The sequence below is a fragment of the Stegodyphus dumicola genome, chromosome 7 (genome assembly GCF_044657685.1).
Source record: "Stegodyphus dumicola isolate Sdum_Otavi_A_Nest chromosome 7, ASM4465768v1".
Classification (NCBI taxonomy): Eukaryota; Metazoa; Arthropoda; class Arachnida; order Araneae; family Eresidae; genus Stegodyphus; species Stegodyphus dumicola.
Genome location: NC_140774.1, coordinates 21,076,542 through 21,099,959, shown reverse-complemented (window position 1 = coordinate 21,099,959; position 23,418 = coordinate 21,076,542). Strand labels below are relative to the sequence as shown.

Genomic DNA, 23,418 nt, shown 5'->3' with positions numbered 1-23,418 from the left:
TGCTATCTGAAACATCACACTATGTGCCAAAGCGCAATTGGCTCTTCAACAACAAAGCCAATTACGTGACAGTGGATTATCAGGAGCAAATGTATTAAAGATCTGTACCAATCAAGGTCACTTCTTAGCAGCAGCAATAAAATAACTGGAAGAAAATATGCTTTGATAATTTGAAAAATGACAGAGTTTCCCATATGACCCAATATTACATCCATTCTTCACCTATGTGATGCTTTCAGATACGATAATATATAACTGTCATGGTACAATTATGTAATTTTAGATTTTACTCTTTTGGACAAAGCTTAAAAAAATTAAATTTATGAAATTAAGTTTGATATTAACTATTGAAATTATATGTAAATGAAAAGATTGCAAAACTCACTCAATACTTTATACCCGGGAAAAGAATGTCAGCACTTATCTAATATGTTAAGAAACTAACTTACCAAAGCAAATTTGTTAACTTGAATGTACAACAATTGTACAGCTTCATCTGTGATGTTGTCAAGGCTCCAGCCATTCACTTCATACCATGCTTCTAAATAATCTTTCAGCCATTTCAGCTGGAATTCTTTATTAGGATAAAGCTCAGGTTCATACTGATCAACACCTGAAAAGCATTTTAAATTCTAATTGAATTTTATAATAGTAACACAACTTTATAATTTATTATTATAATAGTAACACAACTTTATAATTTATTATTATAAACTGCAAGTACCTGCCACTCCATAGTGATCAATTTGAAGGTTTCTTAAAGTATGATACATGTACACCTTGCACAAAAAAACAATAATGGGACAGTTCTATATCTCCACTGTTCTACTGGACTGATTCTCGATATTTAACTTGCACTTTCCATGTCTCGAAAGCGCAACTATTGGTATGTTATATCAGAAAAAGACTGATTTTGTGTCAAAATACCTATGTTAGAAGAACAATGCCATAAATAAATCTGATATATATCCTAAGTCGCACTTTCTAGACATGGAAAATGAAATTTAGAGAATCGGTCCAGTAGAATGGGAGATATAGAACTGTCCCCACGTTTTTTTAATGCAAGGTGTACATATATTTCTGATTCTTATTTATGTCGTGCAGAACTTTAAAAGTTTGAGAGCATCTGATTTATTCCATAATTAGATACGATTCACTCAATGTATTAATTAGGATTTTTTTAACTTATTTCATCCCACTTCCAAGGCTATAAAAATTAGAATGTTTTTACTGTTTTGAATGACATTAAAATAATTAAACATGCATAGAAACAATTAAAAACAACAAGTCTAAAAAATATTTTCAATTGGTAGAGTTCAGTTGGTAGAGTTCTCCGATTCCATTCAGTAGATTATTCGAAGTTACTTCTTTGCTGATGAGTTTAAACTTAAAAACTTTTCTGCTGACTTGTAGTGAAGATTGTAGTTAACATTTCAGCTTTCTTCCTTTTGAAATGTTAAATATTTATTTTTTCATGTTCATCCAATTTTTATTTTCCGAGTTTTCTGAACTACTCTACACTATTTCATTGTAAGATCTTTGGGATTTTTATCAGGATGCTTGATATTTTTGGGCGTTTTCTTGGGATCTTCGGAAGTTGTTTTTGATACTCAGAATAATCATGATAATTGCTTGCATGTCAGCCTGAAAAAAAATTCAGACTGGAGGCTCTTCTTTGGTTTTTGGGTATTCTTAGCTCTTATGACTTTTCCTACAAAATACCCATCATGTTATTGAAACAGAGATGTTGCATATGACTGAATATCTGGCAGTTGAAACATTGGGTCAGCCCTCAATTCTCAGTCTTAAATTCTTCTATGTGCACATTAATATGCATAATGTTGTTAACTTTAAAATTGCAAGGTCAGCATCAGCTCTTTCAAATTCTAAGAAATAAATGGGGTGTTTTTCAATGCTTTATGGAGTTTTCTGTGTTAATTCTTTAACTTTAAGGATCGAGGAATTACATCTCAGTAAACCTATTTTAATTTTTTTCTTTCGAAGTTGCCCTGGGCATATCTTTAAGGACTGCTTTTACTGTCCGTTTGTTACCCAGTTGATATGTATGGGATGGAATGTTTCTTAATTTCAATCTTTCTTGCAGGTTTTTGTAGTCTTGAATATTCTTAGCGCAGAGGAATATCAGGTTTCTTTTACTTGCACTTTGAATTTCTGACTACAAGCCCTTAGTAAATGACAGCGGATGCTCGCCCATTCGGTTTCATTGTGAGCAAGGACAACCAGCATAATCTTTACAGTATCGGCACCCCGGTCTTTGCTGCTAATGTCACTTTCATCACTGAGGTGTGAGAATCTATTTTGCTGTGCTATTTCCATTAGCTCTTTCTTGTCTATACGACTTTGCTGATTTACTTGGGGAACTCCAGTCAGCAATGTTTTTTTCATTTACGTCTTCTTCATTGTTTTTCCTCCCTTCTTGTGGTTTAAATAAAATGCTAAGCTGAGAAATGGCGTGTTAGTTTCACTGCTTGTACAGCTTTTGAGCTAAATTTACAATTTGAATTTTGATTTCATTGCCATCTTCATTTTCAGTATTAGGATTTTCTTTAAATATCTAACTTCCTGCATAGTATTGCTGTGCAATAAAAATAAGTTTGGGTAATTTCTGTTAATAATATTTTTCATTTCTTCAAATTTTTTAATAACTTGTTCTGGAATTACGAGCTGCCGTGCAATTTTCCCTAAATCTTTAGACAAAGTCTTACTGTCCTTCCTCTTCTTGATTTGAAAACGATTTGATTTTGGCAGAGCTTTTTAGAAAGTTCTCTATTTTTAGAAGAGCCTTAATTCTCCTGCATGAGTTTAAGGACTCATTGCAAGAGAGTTCAGAGATATTATCATCGTTTGGGTAATGAAAAAGAGCCATCCAAAACAGCCGTGAATGCCAATCATACATACCTGTACTCGTGCTGTCCAAGCTCAAATTGTGTATATAAATCACCCTATTTTTTAAACCATACATATATACACACACACAAATATAATGTGATACATAAATAAAATTAAGAGATAATTAATATGGTTAAATTATTTTAAAGTGGTAAACGGTCTAATAGAAAAACTATTTAGAATAAAGATCAAAACTGAAATTAAAACAAAAACAATGTAGCCAAATAAATTCAAAATTAAATAATAAATAACAGCTGTCAACTCTCTGGTCTTTTTTTAAGGAAAAGACAAAAAATTTTCAACAGAATTACATTTCTGAATTATATCTGTATGTTTAACAAAACGTATTCATAAAATTAAAAGAAAATAATATAAATAATTCAATCGAAACACAAAAATATTAAAATGATAATAAGAAATTAAAAAAGTAAAATGTTTTATTGGAAATTAATCATCAAGATATTATATCTGATCCAATAGGACTCAAGTCTCTATGTTAATTATACAATATAAAGTCAGGACCTAAAGTCGAACTTAAAAAAATTAGAAACTTGCCAAATAACATGGCAAATTCACAAGCCATTAAGACATGTGAAATTCGGGAATCTCAGAAAAGGGAAAACTGGCCAATTACTATCAAACTGAAAACTGAATTTTCAAGTTCTAAATTTAAAATTAAAAAAAAAAATTTTGAAATATAAGAGAAGAAATAGCCAAATAATAGGTACAAAACAGAAGGAAATTAAACATTTTTATGTAATGTAAAAACAATGCAAAACAAAAGTAATTGAATTTTAAGTCATAATTTCTGGAAAAGATACATGATATTTTTTTAGAGAGGCTAATTAGCTAAAAGTTATTAAATACAAGTAGCTTGTAACAACAATTTTGTATAAATTAATAATGAATTTTGCATTTTCCAATGTGTAGTGTATACATGTAATATTGTGGCAGTCAAGCACAGGGATGACGAAGCTTGGCACAGAATCTGGACATTGATGTCGCTGAATGTAAGCATAAGGATTTAATTCTATAGCCCCATATCTTTATTCAATGCAAATGGCAGATCATTATTCTTTTAGATTCTCCAAAATTACATATGCAATAGAAAGTTAAACTAAATAGGATTAACTTTAAATTTACTGTGTCATACTAGCCTGTACAAAGCCATCGGTTTTTTTTTTTTTTTTTTTGTTTTTTTTTTGTTTTTTTTTTTTTACATTCATATATATAAGTATGCACTTTTGTCCTCTTGTTATGAGACTTCTTTCACATCCATGAATTTAGACAAATTCTGAAACTGAATTTCAGTTCATATTGATTACAAAATTATGAAATAAAAATTATTTAGAAAAGCAAGAAAAAGAAAGCAAAACTGGGAATATATATATATATATATATATATATATATATATGTAGTGCCGATCGCTTGGAGCTGTGATGAAAACCAGATGCCGTGACGTCATTCTCTCTACGAGCTGCGAAGGCGCCAAGCAAAAATTAGGGGAATTACCGTTTTGAGATGATAGACGATTGACGTGAAAGCAGAGACGCTGCTTCTGTTCAAAAAGAACTTTGACGAATCATTACTTGTTTAATTCTCTTAAATGTTAAATTTATGTAATAATCGTTTGTCTAATTAAAATGTCTTTCGTTAATTAATTTGTTCATCGTTTAAAATCCCCACAAAAATTTTCTCAGAAGTGGGATAGCAATTAAGCACTCGAATGAACTGTAGTTTTACCTGCTTTGCTGGATTACTACCGGTTTTGAAGAATAACTGTTGCTGTGCTGGACTGTTTTACGATGTATAATCAACTATGTTTCGAACAAAAACCTCATCAAGCTCCTAGGAATGTATGCTGATTTACCTGAACTGAAACTGCGTAATAGTGAGTAAATAGTGTGCGGCTCTATTAAGGACTGGAATTAATTTTAATAATACTGGATGTCAAGTGTCAAGACGTGAATTGTGGCCAAAAATCCATCGGACATAACCTGTTTCTACTCGCCTTTTGTCGACACCATTTGTGATCCATTGGATGGTATGGAAGTAATTTGTTTCGTTTCTGTTTTCGGATTATAGAGCCAGGAACATCGTGGATTACCATTATATGAAGTGAGTGATTTTCTCAATTTTATTAACTATGTTTCTAATTGATGTGCCGGGAATGGAAGATGTCCTGAAAAGTGAAAAAGCGCATAATATAAAATTATTACACAAAATAATATTTAACGATGTGGGCGACAGAAATAATCGAAAAAGGTTAAGACAATTTAGTGGTTTCTCTTTAGAAGAGAATAGTAAAGAATTTAATGAAAAACTCGAAAAAATCAAACAAGATTTTCAGGCTTATGAATTAATTTCTATTGCCAATGTTTTATGCATTGATAGCTCTGGCGCACAAGATGACTTAGCAACCCGAATCGTTTCTTATCTGAATAATTTAGAATTGCTTAAAAATAATGTAATTTTAGAAGAAAGTGAAAACGAAAGTGATTTAGAGGGTGTGGATGGTGGGGATAAAAATGAAGTAGATGATAATGTTCGAGATGAAACGAAACTAAGAAACAATTCTGGTGCCACAGTGAGACAACTTCCTTCCCAATGTGCTAATGATAATATTCTTAGTACAATTGAAAACAAGTCGAATGTATTTCATAACTGTAGTATAAATGTTACTATTGAAGACATCAAATCTTTTGTTGCTCAATTTGATGGCCAAAGCCACGAAAATGTCAGTAGTTGGGTCGAAAGTTTTGAAGATGCAGCTACCATTCTTCAGTTAAATGATTTACAAAAACTGATTTTTGCTAAACGCCTGATGACAGGCAAAGCAAAACTATTTGTTCTTAGTGAACCAAAGTTGAACTCATGGCAAATTTTTAAGAATGCCATTCTTAATGAATTCCGGTCCAGCTGCAATTCGGCCGAACTGCACGAGTTATTATCAAAACAAAAAATGAAGAGCAATGAAACATTTGATGAGTATTTTTTAAATATGAAAAGAATTGCTAAAAATGGTCAAATTGAAGATGTTGCTTTAATACGATATGTTATAGATGGTATACCAGGCTCCGCATTTAAAAAATCTTGCTTGTATGGGTCACAAACATTAACTGATTTTAAGAACAAATTGAAGCTTTATCAACAGATATGTGATGATGAAGAAAAGTCGCGAACGTCTAAAACAAAATTTGAAAGTAAACAAAAAATTGAATCTAGACATAAATATGACTGAAAAAATTCTGTTAACCAAACAAAGCGTAACGTAACAGATAGTCGAGGAACAATTCCTGAAATTAAACTTAATACAACCTGTTTCAACTGTGGTGAAAGCGATCATATTTCCAAACAATGTGTTCATAAAGATAACGGAGTCAAGTGTTTTAAATGTAAAGAATTTGGGCACCGAAGCTTCGAATGCTCAAATACGAATTCGAAACCAGAAGTATCAACCGTGAATATTGATGTAGTCTCGAAGTTGACCAAAGAAGTAAAAATTAATGATGTATATGTAACCGCGTTAATAGACACAGGAAGTCAAACTACTTTGTTATGTAGATCGACTTTTGATAAACTGAATATCGAAGGCCTCGTGCCCGTAAGTTCAACGCTGAGTGCGTTCGGTAAATGTCAAGTAAAACCTCTAGGTTTCTTTAAAGGTAATATTAAAATTAATGATTTCCAGTGTACTGCAGATATTTGTGTTGTAGACAACAATGTAATGACACATGAAGCCATTTTAGGCTTAAACGTAATATTAAAAGGTGAAATATTAATAAATGAAAATGGGGTTACCATAAAAAGTAAGTCACAGAGTGTAGAGAAAGTAAATATTGTATCTGTTTTACCTGTTGACCTAGCTAGTAACGAAGAAGAAATAAACATTGCACCTAGTGTTCCAAACTACTTTAAAGAGACTGTTCAACAGCTAGTTTCGAACTATATGCCATGTAAGACCAAATCTACGGACATACAGTTAAAAATTTGCGTTAAAAATAACGAACCAGTATCGCATCAACCGCGTAGATTACCGTTTGCGGAAAAGAAAATTGTTGAAACCCAAATATCCGAATGGCTAAAGTCAGGAATTATAGAACAGAGTTCTTTGGAATATTCCAGCCCATTGGTCATCGTTAAAAAGAAAGACAGGACACCAAGAGTTTGCGTTGATTATCGTCGTTTAAACAAAGTTGTCGTAAAGGATAGATTCCCCCTTCCCCTGATTGAGGATATCCTAGACTGCCTTCAAGAAGCACGTGTTTTCAGCACTATTGATCTCAAAAATGGCTTTTTTCACGTGGACGTCGAAAAGGAAAGTCGGAAGTACACATCATTTGTTACGCATGAAGGACAGTACCAGTTTTTGAAAGTGCCGTTTGGACTTTGTAACTCACCAGTTGTATTCCAGAGATTCATAAATACCATTTTCCGACCGTTAGTTAACGATGGCATCGTTTTGCCGTACATGGACGATATCATCATTTTGTCCGCCTCATACGAAGAGGGAATCGAGAGGCTGAGTCAAGTTTTAAATCTAGCGAGTGAATACGGATTGGAAATAAATTTTAAAAAATCGCAATTCTTAAAGAAACGAATTGACTTTTTAGGTCATGTCATAGAGGAGGGTCAAATTTTCCCATCCACCTTGAAGACGCAAGCTGTTATAAATTTCCCTGAACCATCTAATTTAAAACAGATCCAAAGTTTTCTTGGGCTGACAGGGTATTTCAGAAAATTTATTAATAAATACTCTATAATTGCCAAGCCACTTAGCAACCTGCTAAAAAAGGGTAATAAGTTCGAATTCGGTGAAGAACAAAAGATCGCATTCAATCGTTTGAAATCAGCGCTAGCTGAGAAGCCTGTACTTGCAATTTATAACCCTAATTATGAAATCGAACTACACACAGACGCCAGTATAGAAGGATACGGGGCGATTCTAATGCAGAAACCCCCAGGTGATAGCAGTTTTCACCCCACTTATTTTATGAGTAGGAAAACCTCTGATGCAGAGAAAAAGTACTCAAGTTACGAGTTGGAGGTCCTCGCGATCGTAGAAGCACTGAAAAGGTTCCGTGTTTACCTTTTGGGAATTTCATTTAAGATAGTGACGGACTGTTCAGCATTTCAACGGACGATGGAAAAAAGAGATTTAGCGACGCGTGTTGCTCGTTGGGCTCTGATGTTACAAGAATTCGATTATGTTATAGAGCATCGTAAAGGTGTTAGAATGCCACATGTAGATGCTCTAAGTAGAGCTCCTGTAAACGTCTTATGCATTTCTATTGAAAATATCTTACCTAAATTAAAACTTGCTCAAGAAAATGACACTGAAATAAAAACCATTAAGGAATTATTGAAAACCTCAAGTTATGAAAATTATTGTAATAGAAATGGCGTACTATACAAGTTTATTGACGGTAAAGAATTGATAGTCGTACCGGAAAGTATGCAGACTGAAATCATAAAAGATGCTCACGAGAAAGGGCACACCGGTATCAAACATACAGAGAAACACCTGGATGAATACTATTTCATTCCCAAACTTCGGCAGAAGATAGAAAACGTTATCGCGAATTGCGTTCATTGCATCTTAATAAATCGCAAAGCAGGGAAAAAGGAAGGATTTTTACATCCGCGATTCAAGGAGGACATTCCGTTGCATACTTATCATATAGATCACTTGGGTCCTCTGGAAAGTACCCATAAAAACTACAAGCACCTATTAGTAGTGGTCGACGCCTTTACTAAATTTACTTGGATTTATCCAACAAAATCTACGACCTCAGCCGAGGTGATAGCGAAGTTAGAGAATCAGAAGGTCATTTTTGGAAGCCCTTGTCAGATCATTTCTGATAGAGGAACGGCTTTCACATCCAGTGAGTTTTCTGACTACTGTGCTAAAGAAGATATTAAACATCATCTAATCACCACAGGCCTGCCGAGAGCAAATGGACAAGTCGAACGAATCAACCAAGTCATTATATCAGTATTAGCGAAACTGTCCTTAAAGAAACCAACCGAATGGTATAAACATACACACGAAGTTCAGAGAACGCTTAACTCAACATATCAAAGAAGCATTAACACCACTCCGTTCGAATTACTCTTCGGTACTAAAATGAACAGTAAGGGCACCGATCAGCTCAAAGAACTGATAGAAAGTGAGTTTCAATCTCAATTCGAGTCTCAAAGAGAAGAATTACGAAAGCAAGCCAAGAGGCAAATTTTCCAAGTCCAACAGGAAAATAAAAAGACATATAATGCCAAAAGAAGACAAGCACAGCTGTACAAAGTTGGTGACTTAGTGGCAATCAAAAGGACTCAATTCGGACCACACTTAAAATTAAGAGCGAAGTATTTCGGACCTTATAAGATCAAGAAAGTTAAGGGTGGTAACACCTATGACGTAATAAAGGAAGGATGCCATGAGGGGCCCATATGCACTACCACATGTGCCGAATTCCTCAAGAAATGGACGGCGCTTTAAAATTTTTCACGAACACTTATTTATGTTATTGTATATTCTTGCTTGTTGCTTTGTTTTTTTTTTTTGTTGTTGTTTGTTTTTTGCAGTGTCCTGGAGGGCCAGTCCACCCTCGGATGGCCGAAATGTAGTGCCGATCGCTTGGAGCTGTGATGAAAACCAGATGCCGTGACGTCATTCTCTCTACGAGCTGCGAAGGCGCCAAGCAAAAATTAGGGGAATTACCGTTTTGAGATGATAGACGATTGACGTGAAAGCAGAGACGCTGCTTCTGTTCAAAAAGAACTTTGACGAATCATTACTTGTTTAATTCTCTTAAATGTTAAATTTATGTAATAATCGTTTGTCTAATTAAAATGTCTTTCGTTAATTAATTTGTTCATCGTTTAAAATCCCCACAAAAATTTTCTCAGAAGTGGGATAGCAATTAAGCACTCGAATGAACTGTAGTTTTACCTGCTTTGCTGGATTACTACCGGTTTTGAAGAATAACTGTTGCTGTGCTGGACTGTTTTACGATGTATAATCAACTATGTTTCGAACAAAAACCTCATCAAGCTCCTAGGAATGTATGCTGATTTACCTGAACTGAAACTGCGTAATAGTGAGTAAATAGTGTGCGGCTCTATTAAGGACTGGAATTAATTTTAATAATACTGGATGTCAAGTGTCAAGACGTGAATTGTGGCCAAAAATCCATCGGACATAACCTGTTTCTACTCGCCTTTTGTCGACACCATTTGTGATCCATTGGATGGTATGGAAGTAATTTGTTTCGTTTCTGTTTTCGGATTATAGAGCCAGGAACATCGTGGATTACCATTATATGAAGTGAGTGATTTTCTCAATTTTATTAACTATGTTTCTAATTGATGTGCCGGGAATGGAAGATGTCCTGAAAAGTGAAAAAGCGCATAATATAAAATTATTACACAAAATAATATTTAACGATGTGGGCGACAGAAATAATCGAAAAAGGTTAAGACAATTTAGTGGTTTCTCTTTAGAAGAGAATAGTAAAGAATTTAATGAAAAACTCGAAAAAATCAAACAAGATTTTCAGGCTTATGAATTAATTTCTATTGCCAATGTTTTATGCATTGATAGCTCTGGCGCACAAGATGACTTAGCAACCCGAATCGTTTCTTATCTGAATAATTTAGAATTGCTTAAAAATAATGTAATTTTAGAAGAAAGTGAAAACGAAAGTGATTTAGAGGGTGTGGATGGTGGGGATAAAAATGAAGTAGATGATAATGTTCGAGATGAAACGAAACTAAGAAACAATTCTGGTGCCACAGTGAGACAACTTCCTTCCCAATGTGCTAATGATAATATTCTTAGTACAATTGAAAACAAGTCGAATGTATTTCATAACTGTAGTATAAATGTTACTATTGAAGACATCAAATCTTTTGTTGCTCAATTTGATGGCCAAAGCCACGAAAATGTCAGTAGTTGGGTCGAAAGTTTTGAAGATGCAGCTACCATTCTTCAGTTAAATGATTTACAAAAACTGATTTTTGCTAAACGCCTGATGACAGGCAAAGCAAAACTATTTGTTCTTAGTGAACCAAAGTTGAACTCATGGCAAATTTTTAAGAATGCCATTCTTAATGAATTCCGGTCCAGCTGCAATTCGGCCGAACTGCACGAGTTATTATCAAAACAAAAAATGAAGAGCAATGAAACATTTGATGAGTATTTTTTAAATATGAAAAGAATTGCTAAAAATGGTCAAATTGAAGATGTTGCTTTAATACGATATGTTATAGATGGTATACCAGGCTCCGCATTTAAAAAATCTTGCTTGTATGGGTCACAAACATTAACTGATTTTAAGAACAAATTGAAGCTTTATCAACAGATATGTGATGATGAAGAAAAGTCGCGAACGTCTAAAACAAAATTTGAAAGTAAACAAAAAATTGAATCTAGACATAAATATGACTGAAAAAATTCTGTTAACCAAACAAAGCGTAACGTAACAGATAGTCGAGGAACAATTCCTGAAATTAAACTTAATACAACCTGTTTCAACTGTGGTGAAAGCGATCATATTTCCAAACAATGTGTTCATAAAGATAACGGAGTCAAGTGTTTTAAATGTAAAGAATTTGGGCACCGAAGCTTCGAATGCTCAAATACGAATTCGAAACCAGAAGTATCAACCGTGAATATTGATGTAGTCTCGAAGTTGACCAAAGAAGTAAAAATTAATGATGTATATGTAACCGCGTTAATAGACACAGGAAGTCAAACTACTTTGTTATGTAGATCGACTTTTGATAAACTGAATATCGAAGGCCTCGTGCCCGTAAGTTCAACGCTGAGTGCGTTCGGTAAATGTCAAGTAAAACCTCTAGGTTTCTTTAAAGGTAATATTAAAATTAATGATTTCCAGTGTACTGCAGATATTTGTGTTGTAGACAACAATGTAATGACACATGAAGCCATTTTAGGCTTAAACGTAATATTAAAAGGTGAAATATTAATAAATGAAAATGGGGTTACCATAAAAAGTAAGTCACAGAGTGTAGAGAAAGTAAATATTGTATCTGTTTTACCTGTTGACCTAGCTAGTAACGAAGAAGAAATAAACATTGCACCTAGTGTTCCAAACTACTTTAAAGAGACTGTTCAACAGCTAGTTTCGAACTATATGCCATGTAAGACCAAATCTACGGACATACAGTTAAAAATTTGCGTTAAAAATAACGAACCAGTATCGCATCAACCGCGTAGATTACCGTTTGCGGAAAAGAAAATTGTTGAAACCCAAATATCCGAATGGCTAAAGTCAGGAATTATAGAACAGAGTTCTTTGGAATATTCCAGCCCATTGGTCATCGTTAAAAAGAAAGACAGGACACCAAGAGTTTGCGTTGATTATCGTCGTTTAAACAAAGTTGTCGTAAAGGATAGATTCCCCCTTCCCCTGATTGAGGATATCCTAGACTGCCTTCAAGAAGCACGTGTTTTCAGCACTATTGATCTCAAAAATGGCTTTTTTCACGTGGACGTCGAAAAGGAAAGTCGGAAGTACACATCATTTGTTACGCATGAAGGACAGTACCAGTTTTTGAAAGTGCCGTTTGGACTTTGTAACTCACCAGTTGTATTCCAGAGATTCATAAATACCATTTTCCGACCGTTAGTTAACGATGGCATCGTTTTGCCGTACATGGACGATATCATCATTTTGTCCGCCTCATACGAAGAGGGAATCGAGAGGCTGAGTCAAGTTTTAAATCTAGCGAGTGAATACGGATTGGAAATAAATTTTAAAAAATCGCAATTCTTAAAGAAACGAATTGACTTTTTAGGTCATGTCATAGAGGAGGGTCAAATTTTCCCATCCACCTTGAAGACGCAAGCTGTTATAAATTTCCCTGAACCATCTAATTTAAAACAGATCCAAAGTTTTCTTGGGCTGACAGGGTATTTCAGAAAATTTATTAATAAATACTCTATAATTGCCAAGCCACTTAGCAACCTGCTAAAAAAGGGTAATAAGTTCGAATTCGGTGAAGAACAAAAGATCGCATTCAATCGTTTGAAATCAGCGCTAGCTGAGAAGCCTGTACTTGCAATTTATAACCCTAATTATGAAATCGAACTACACACAGACGCCAGTATAGAAGGATACGGGGCGATTCTAATGCAGAAACCCCCAGGTGATAGCAGTTTTCACCCCACTTATTTTATGAGTAGGAAAACCTCTGATGCAGAGAAAAAGTACTCAAGTTACGAGTTGGAGGTCCTCGCGATCGTAGAAGCACTGAAAAGGTTCCGTGTTTACCTTTTGGGAATTTCATTTAAGATAGTGACGGACTGTTCAGCATTTCAACGGACGATGGAAAAAAGAGATTTAGCGACGCGTGTTGCTCGTTGGGCTCTGATGTTACAAGAATTCGATTATGTTATAGAGCATCGTAAAGGTGTTAGAATGCCACATGTAGATGCTCTAAGTAGAGCTCCTGTAAACGTCTTATGCATTTCTATTGAAAATATCTTACCTAAATTAAAACTTGCTCAAGAAAATGACACTGAAATAAAAACCATTAAGGAATTATTGAAAACCTCAAGTTATGAAAATTATTGTAATAGAAATGGCGTACTATACAAGTTTATTGACGGTAAAGAATTGATAGTCGTACCGGAAAGTATGCAGACTGAAATCATAAAAGATGCTCACGAGAAAGGGCACACCGGTATCAAACATACAGAGAAACACCTGGATGAATACTATTTCATTCCCAAACTTCGGCAGAAGATAGAAAACGTTATCGCGAATTGCGTTCATTGCATCTTAATAAATCGCAAAGCAGGGAAAAAGGAAGGATTTTTACATCCGCGATTCAAGGAGGACATTCCGTTGCATACTTATCATATAGATCACTTGGGTCCTCTGGAAAGTACCCATAAAAACTACAAGCACCTATTAGTAGTGGTCGACGCCTTTACTAAATTTACTTGGATTTATCCAACAAAATCTACGACCTCAGCCGAGGTGATAGCGAAGTTAGAGAATCAGAAGGTCATTTTTGGAAGCCCTTGTCAGATCATTTCTGATAGAGGAACGGCTTTCACATCCAGTGAGTTTTCTGACTACTGTGCTAAAGAAGATATTAAACATCATCTAATCACCACAGGCCTGCCGAGAGCAAATGGACAAGTCGAACGAATCAACCAAGTCATTATATCAGTATTAGCGAAACTGTCCTTAAAGAAACCAACCGAATGGTATAAACATACACACGAAGTTCAGAGAACGCTTAACTCAACATATCAAAGAAGCATTAACACCACTCCGTTCGAATTACTCTTCGGTACTAAAATGAACAGTAAGGGCACCGATCAGCTCAAAGAACTGATAGAAAGTGAGTTTCAATCTCAATTCGAGTCTCAAAGAGAAGAATTACGAAAGCAAGCCAAGAGGCAAATTTTCCAAGTCCAACAGGAAAATAAAAAGACATATAATGCCAAAAGAAGACAAGCACAGCTGTACAAAGTTGGTGACTTAGTGGCAATCAAAAGGACTCAATTCGGACCACACTTAAAATTAAGAGCGAAGTATTTCGGACCTTATAAGATCAAGAAAGTTAAGGGTGGTAACACCTATGACGTAATAAAGGAAGGATGCCATGAGGGGCCCATATGCACTACCACATGTGCCGAATTCCTCAAGAAATGGACGGCGCTTTAAAATTTTTCACGAACACTTATTTATGTTATTGTATATTCTTGCTTGTTGCTTTGTTTTTTTTTTTTGTTGTTGTTTGTTTTTTGCAGTGTCCTGGAGGGCCAGTCCACCCTCGGATGGCCGAAATGTAGTGCCGATCGCTTGGAGCTGTGATGAAAACCAGATGCCGTGACGTCATTCTCTCTACGAGCTGCGAAGGCGCCAAGCAAAAATTAGGGGAATTACCGTTTTGAGATGATAGACGATTGACGTGAAAGCAGAGACGCTGCTTCTGTTCAAAAAGAACTTTGACGAATCATTACTTGTTTAATTCTCTTAAATGTTAAATTTATGTAATAATCGTTTGTCTAATTAAAATGTCTTTCGTTAATTAATTTGTTCATCGTTTAAAATCCCCACATATATATAAAATAAATTAAAAATAAATAAATAAAATTAAATAACAGAATTAAATCTACATCATCATAAGAACAATACAATTAAACAAAACATTTTCTCCCCTGCTGCATGCAATAAAATATTCTATTATTTTGAACAGATCAATTCAAAAGAGAAGAAAATTTTCTCTAATCCTAAAACTATTTTTATTCAAGTTTTGGTGTTTACCAATGCTTCCCAAATTTATTCATTGCCACGGAATGTAAACCTAAATCTTCAGCTTTTTTATCAGTTAAATACATAGTGATTAATAAAAAATGTACTTGTGGACAATGGTACAGCTAGAGGTGGGCAGTCAGCCGTGGACAACACATTTTTAGCGATGGCATTTTTATGTGAAACAATGATTTATAGAAGTTAATCAGGTGGATCATAGACACAGGTGGAAGAATAATTAGCTTCTAAATTGACATACAGAATAAAGCTGAAGAAAAGAATCTTTAAATCAGGGGTTCTCAAACAGGAAAGATTCTCCCCCAACCCCTGGGAAGATTTCATATTTGTAGGGGGAGGCAGTCAGCCTTTTATTTATCTCTTATGTATTTAGCTTTATTTTATGAATATAAAAACTAATTTTATTGAAGTTTTGGTATGTATCAACATTTTCTATACCTTTTTTGATGTATATTTTATAAAACACGTCAAAAAATAATTTAAATCTAAATAAATGCATAAATGTATTTTTCAAGTTTTGGAAAAGAGAAGAAAGAATGATTTACCAATGGATAAAAGAAAGCATGGAGTAAAAAAAGGTTGAAACCACTGGCTTAACTGTTTTTTCATATCCAATTTGGTACAAAAAAATGTCACTTTTTTAAATTTAAATTTCATTTAAAGTTTGGTGTCAGCAGAGTACAATTTCTTTTTAAATGTCCTTACTATTAAATTTATCCATTTAGAGCAACTTTTTGTCCTTAACTGTTAAATTTATGAATTTAGAGCAACAACTAAAAATTTTGTTTTTATAAAAAAATATTTATAGTATATATATATATAATATTATAATTTTATTATTATTTACAGCATGAAATTTCTTATCCCAAACTTAACTTGTATTTTGTGTTTCAGAAAATCTCTCCTTGTATATTTCATTAAAAAAAATTTTCCCACAAAATTAGGCATAAAAATACTTAACTAGAGATCAGGCTTCGAGGACTGCTTTTGCCATTTTTTGACAAAATTATGAACTAATACGGGCAATACATAAATGGAGTGCATACAATTTTCTAGCCGGTTATGCTCTGCAGGCAAACCAAATGAGTGTAGTAGTCAGTGTATTGCAAATGACATCAGTGTAAAATAAGATTTTAGAAGTGGTGTATTCTCAGTACAATTGGCAAATTTCTTTGATGCTAGAAAAAATTGGTCAGAAGAAAGCAATCTGAATCCATTGAGTCTTGATTTCTGTTCCATTCAGAAATAATCGTTTTTACAGAAAGTTACAGAACAATATTTTTTTTTTTTTTTTTTGTTTCATCAACATTCTGCAGACAGATTTAATGTTCAAGGTCTCAGTTATTTTCTTTCAATGTTTTTAATTAGCATATACAAATGCAGTGCAGGATTTATGTATAAGCTATACAAGCTATAGCTTAGGATACCCACTTTCTCGGGGGTGTCCCCAAAAATTATAAATAGAGTATAATAGACTTCCCATATCTGAAATAGCTTAGGGCATCATCAAGTTTAAATCCGGCCTTGTACAAATGCACAAATATACTATGCACATATACAATATATAATTACCATGTATAAATTATGATACTCAAATATGTATTCATTATTTGTATATCATTGAAAAAAAAAACATTTTTGTTTAAATTTTACTGTATTTGATAGTACAGTACAAAGTCTTTAATCCGGATTATAGATAATCAATTTAAGTCTGGTAAGATAGAATGCAGAAATTATAAAATTAAAAATATGAAACCGTAATTTATGAAATAAAGAGCAATTATGATCTAAAGGGTTTTTGTATCAAAATTTACAAAAAAAAGCTTAATATTTATTTTTTTACTTTATTAAACATTTCTTTTCTTGTCAATCGAAATTTTTTCATTTTCACTAACCTCTCTGTCACTTTCTTCATGCCTTTATCCATTTTTTGCAGCAATTCCACTTTTTGTTTGATAGACATCGAAATATGCTTTCACTTTGTAGATCCTTTGGCAGCTCCAGAATCGGAAACTCTTTTTGACATAATCGAAAGTTCAAGCTTACTTTTTATAAAATTGCTCTAACAGTCTGCAAAAAATAATAAGTCTGGATCCAATTAGAAGATTAAGGAACAATGCAATCTACAACATTAACTGAAATAGATAATTAGACAATATTAGCCTAGCTTATACGTCCATTATACATTAAACGTGCATGCGTAAAGGTATTATGCGCATGTGTAAATGCATATGTGCATGCGCTGCGCAGAAAGTTTGTAGCTTTGAGGTCTGGATTATATATCATTCCGGATTACGGACATCCGGATTAAAGACTTTGTACTGTACTACTTAACATTTACAAATGACACATAGTACATGTTTTATGATTTTAAGCAGTAAGAATGGGAAAGCTAACTTTTTTTAAAGCGTTAACAATATTTTATCTTAACAATGCTCTGGCCTTTAATCCATCAAGCAAGTAGAAGTTACTTTATACATACTTATTCTTAAATATTACTGTTAATAAGCAAGCAAATTTTAAATTTTAAAATAACTGTCTTAAATTTTAATATAAATTATTCTCAATTGAAAGATGCAGAATACATAGCATAAATGTTGCTATATGAAACACAGTAACAGGAAATTTATCATAGTTAAACTGATAGTTATTTATAGTCAGTGTAGGAATTAAAAATCAAATTTAGCTGCTTACTTTTTTATTTTTAATAAATAACCTCAAAATTTTATTAATTATATAATTTTGTTTCAAGAAAAATATTCTACATTAAATCAACAATACCTGCAAATTCACAAAAATGATTCCCAATATCAAGAGCTTGATAATTGTAGTCAGCATATTCATAGTCTATAAATGTTACTTCATCTAAAAAATAAAAATAAAAACTGCTAAGTTAAGTTTCTTGACAAATATAAATTTATCTCATTCCAACTAGAAAATATAATGGAATTTCTTACTTTTTTCTTTATTGTAAATAACATTTTTCAATAAAAGATCATTGTGACAAAATACAACAGGAGATTCTAAAGTAGTTAAATGTTTCTTCAGCGAGTTTATTTCTATCTCCAGTACATCTTTCGATGGAATGCAACTTTTAAACCTAAATAAAATATAATTTAATTCATAATAAAACATTTTAAAAATAAATTTCAAATTTAAATGGCAATGAAAAGCTAAAAAAAATTACCTCTCATCCTTTATAGGATCGCAGAATTCTGTTGGTATGAGCTGGAGATATTTATGTAGTACTGGGAATAATGATGGCTGTGGGATGACACCATTTACATTTGATCGAATACTGTGCATTTTTGCAAGCCTCCTAGCTATTAATCTACAAATTTATTGAAAGAGGAAAAAAAACCATATAATATCAAACTGCAATAAAAATGGTTACAGTACAAAGACTGAGATCTGGAATCACTGAAGTCGCAATGATTCCGGATCTCAAGAATTATTGGGACTTCAGCAATTCTGGATTTAGATCATTAGTTTAAATATGCAGTAAGCTGATGTGTAAACAGGAAATACTGGGTCTTATTATTTAGATCAGACAGGAAAATGCTAAACCTCCCCAGAACCACAAAAGTGCGATCCTGATCAACAACATCCATACAGTTTTAATTAATGTATTGTCAATGGCCCCAGTGCAGGCAGCAGATGCCTGAAAAAGACATGCAGGAATCTCAACTAGTCCCGAGAAAAACAACGTTTACAGCACAGCTGTTTCCTTTTATTGATTATATTTTTTATTGATTTTCATTGACTATATTTATTTCTCCATTTCTAGACTATACTACTTTATTTTATTTTTTTATTTATTTAGATGGTAGTTGAGAGGGAGGTTTTTTTATTATTTTCATTTTATTTATTTAATTCAAGCAGTCAGGAGATTAGATCATTTCGGATACTGAGCAACCAGATTTCAGACTCTGAACTCTACAAGGTATTCAATGTGTTACTCAAGATCTGCTGATTCACTGTAAATCAAAGGCACCAACATATGAGAAACAACCCATACTTAATCTATGTTATCTCCTTAGTGAGGTTCCCAGTGAGGTCGGTGCTGACCCCCTAAAGAGCCGTTCCCACTGAGGCTTATCTGAGCTAACGGAGTCAGTTCCCTGTGTCAACTAGCTCCGCTATGCCTGCAGTACAAATTTTTCAACTTGCTGCCCAATGGAGAAAAACTGGTTTTGGAGCTGGGTCGGCTACATTAGTTGTCCCCGTTAGCTCAGATAAACCCCAGTGCGAACGGCCGTTTAAAGTTGATGAAATTTTAATGGGGGTTTATGACAATTTAGTGGATTGATAGTGGAATATGCACTGGCAATTGATCAAAAGAATCAAGATTCTAATGATTCCAAAATGTTTTATAAATAAAATTTATAATTAATTATTTATTGATATAAAACTGTACAATGTAGTAAAGAAGAAATCATATAAAATAAATATAAGGTTGTATAATATAAACTTACATAATAAAATAAACTTGTATAATTAACTTACATAATAAAATAAGCTTGTATAATTCATTTACATAATAAAGTAAACTTTTATAATGAATAACCTATGTTCCATATCTTCATTGTTAGGTATAAGACACTTTTCAAGAACTTTTGAATTATGTCAGGTTTAATTTCATTCCAGATTTTTATTATCCATTCACACACCGTTTCTGGACAAGCATGACACAACTGGTCTCCTTCAGTAAATGTTTTTTAACCTCTAATACCTCTTTCATTTCTCACATAATAATTACCTTATTTAGGAGTATATTTACATGTAAACAGACTTTTTTTGGTCCAGTTTTAAATTAATAAATGTAAAAAAAGAATCAAATTGACCAAACGATCATCTACAGTTTGCAATGAAAATAGCTTCTAGTAATTTTTCTTCAAGGTTACAAACTTTATAAAACTCGAAATACCATGAGATATTTGTTGTAGTTGAAACTTGTAGTAAAAAATACAGAAGTTTGGGTACAACTTTGTTATACCCCCCAAAAATTACGCGCCAAATCTGGCACTCCCTACGGACTTTTTAGGGTTGCTGTTTCTTATTTTGGTGTTGCCAATTTAGGTATTTTCAGCTTTTAGGTTTTTGCTGTTGCCAAATTTAGTATTTTCTTATATTTTGTACCATTTTTTGAGTTTTTTTTTAAAGTTTTGTGGCAACAATTTTTGGATTTCCTATATGTTTTACCGCCATTTCATTCATTCGCCATTTCTTTGTGAAGTGATCAAGCGGATTTTTGACTTTCTGTATTTTGCTGCAAATCTGGTTGTATTTTCCAATTATATTTTTTTTCTATTAATTATTTTTATCTTTTAGCTTTCAATATGCCTACTGTATATAGTGTTGTTGAAAAGTTTCAGGGAATTTTGAGTCGGAAAATTGATAGTTGTGCTTCATTTTCGTCGGGTAGGCCGACAGTTTGAAGGCCATGTATTGTTAATTGTTTATTTTTGCATCATTTGGCTCAGGATATGCAAATGTTAATTTATTTTTTGATGGAGGTTGGATTGTTGAAGGCTGCAGTGTGTAAGAAATGTGGGTCTGGTATGAAACAGAAGTTGAAGAAGTCATATTCGGATGGATTTGTGTATGTTTGTCGCAAAATGGTAGGTGGTAATCAGTGCAATACTGAAATGTCGATAAGGCATAATTCTTGGTTTTCGAAGTCTAAGCTTAAGTTGTTTGAGGTTTTGTTGATCACGTATGAGGTTTTGTTGATCACGTATGAGATTTTGAGAGGCACTAAGACAGGTAGGATTGCAGAGGAATATGGTTTCTCTAGTACTACTTTAGCAGATTGGAGGCAATTCATTAACGAGACCATTTTGAATTATATTGAGGAGAATTCTGAGAAGGTAGGTGGTGATGGTGTTGTTGTGAAAATAGATGAGTTGAATTTGGTGGTGTTGAAAAAAAATCAGGTAAGGTTTTTTTAGTTGCTGTGCATGATAGGTCTCAGGAAACGTTGTTGTCGGTAATTAAGGAATGGATTAAGCCAGGTACATCTGTTTATTCTGATTGTTGGAAAAGTTATGATTGTTTGACGGATGAGGGTTTCGAGCATTTAAAGGTAAATCATTCTTTAACATTTGTAGACCCCAATTCCGGGTGTCATACAAATACAATTGAAAGTACGTGGAGGCATGTTAAAGCTTCTTTGCCTACGTACAATCGCAAGGCAGATTATAAATTTTACCTTGCGATGTACATGTTTCGTAAATCATATTTAGCGGCTAATGTTGATTGTTTCAATAAATTTATTGAAATTGCTGCTGGGGTAAATTGGGAGGAATTCAAAATTTCTGTATAAATAATTCTTTTTATTAGATTGCCGACATGTATTTTCAATTGTATTTGTTAAAATTTTTGTGTAAATTGTATATAATATGTTATTCAGTGTCATTTATTTGTATTTTTTATGTATTCATTGTATTTTTTATGTATTCTTTTTTTTTTGTATTTAATGATTCCGTAATTTTTATGTATTAATTATTTGCATTTAGTGAGAATCCATCTTGGCGAGGAAAAAAGGCGCCAAAAACAGGTATTTTGCTTGGCGAGAAAAAAAAGTCGCCAAATTTCCGATTTGGGGGGTATATCAAAGTAGTTCCGAAGTTTGTAATTATTTATATACCCAAATGTATGTATTTTTTATGTATGTCTCAAAGAGAAATTCAGTAAATAAAAGAATGAGAATAGGCTGTCATCATTTATTGTCAAGTTCTGTCCCACTTAAAAAATTTTCGTAATTTATTTTTTTTTAATTTGAGTTAAAAGTAAGTAATTTAGTGGTTAATTTAACATATTAGAATCATCTGAAATAAAACAACAGTCTAAAATTTAATACTTAGCTGTTAATACGTTTGAATTACAAAGTGTAATCAATAGAAATTTCTTGCAGATTTGGACAATTAATGAGTGTAAGTTGAAAATTTTTCCTTTCTGACATTATTATTATTTACGTATGTTTTGATAAAAAATTAGTAAACACTTTAAAATTTACTTATAAAATTTTGTTTTGTTGAAAAATAAAACCTTTCATTTTGTTAAAAAATTTTTTGTTTGTTTTTATACTCATAGACCCCTTAAATATGGAGGCCAATAACTTGGCAAATTTATCAACCCTTTTATGCAAAAGGCCTCAGAAACTACAAAAAAACCTAAAGGCTTTGGCCCTGGAGGAAATTAAGTCTGTAAGCATTAAAATAAATTTAACACGATGTAAAATCAAAATCTATTCCCATTCTCGGATTTAAATTAGCTTCATGATGCTATAAATGCATTTTAAAAGCTGCAGTTTAAATAATGACAGTGTTCTTTTTAAGGTTAAAGGTTTTTAAGTTTAGGGCAAAGTCCTTTCCATCAAATTGGACAACAAATTCCACAACTACACCTTGTCACCTTCGTTGACTCTATGTCCTGTAGCTCTCATGTCATATTGGGTCTTCATCTTCTCTGTTGCCAAGTTGACTCGCTCTCGTGCATAATTATGCATCCCTTCAAACTGTGCTTGGAGATTTTGAATGCACTCGTCAGGTGATGAAGGTGAACCTTGAGGGCGACCAAACAAGAGATAATAAGGCAGACAAAAGTCACGAACAAAGCCTTGTCTTGACAGTACACTTACCAGGAAGTCTTACCATCATATGTGGATAGCTTCAAAGTAGGATGACAAGGCATCGGTAAAAATTTAAAACCATCAGAATTGCTTCCTGATGAAGTTAAGGTATCAACTTCTTTGGTGATGGCAGAAATCCTCTCTTCAATTTTTTCTTTAATAGAAGAAACTCTTTCTTAGTTTCTTTAACCCTATTTTCAACTGTTTCTATTCTGCTTTCCATAGCTTTGAATCTGTTTTCTATTATGGCAGTAATTTCTCTTTTCATTTCCTGTTCGACTGTCTCTATCTTTCTTGAACAGTTTCAACTCTTCTTTAACAGATTCTTGACAAGTTTCCATCTTTTTTCAAACAGCCTTCATCTCTTCTTAATGGAATCTTGGCTAGCTTTCATCTCTTTTTTAACAGAATCTTTCTTGCTTTCATCTCTTCTTTGAATGCAGGAAAGGTTGCCACCAGCTGTCTTGCTCATCCATCGCTCTTGTCACTGGCATTCAATCTCACTTCTGACACCAAAATGTGCTGCATGTATATGGGTTCATAATAGATTGAATGCATACAGC

At 33.2% G+C, this 23,418-nt stretch overlaps 1 protein-coding gene across 6 annotated transcripts in view; it reads right to left on the bottom strand.

Moving 5' to 3' along the window:
- The window catches only part of eas (ethanolamine kinase 1), a 120,553-nt gene that overhangs the window by 51,275 nt on the left and 45,860 nt on the right, over positions 1–23,418 (bottom strand). For all 6 annotated transcript variants that reach the window (XM_085819960.1, XM_085819958.1, XM_085819956.1 and 3 more), the window contains exons 4-7: positions 18,410–18,553; positions 18,180–18,322; positions 18,004–18,087; positions 450–613 (exon numbers count right to left, since the gene is read on the bottom strand). In XM_085819960.1, coding sequence (XP_085676086.1) covers positions 450–613; positions 18,004–18,087; positions 18,180–18,322; positions 18,410–18,553 — 535 coding nt within the window. The remainder of the gene's footprint in view (positions 1–449; positions 614–18,003; positions 18,088–18,179; positions 18,323–18,409; positions 18,554–23,418) is intronic.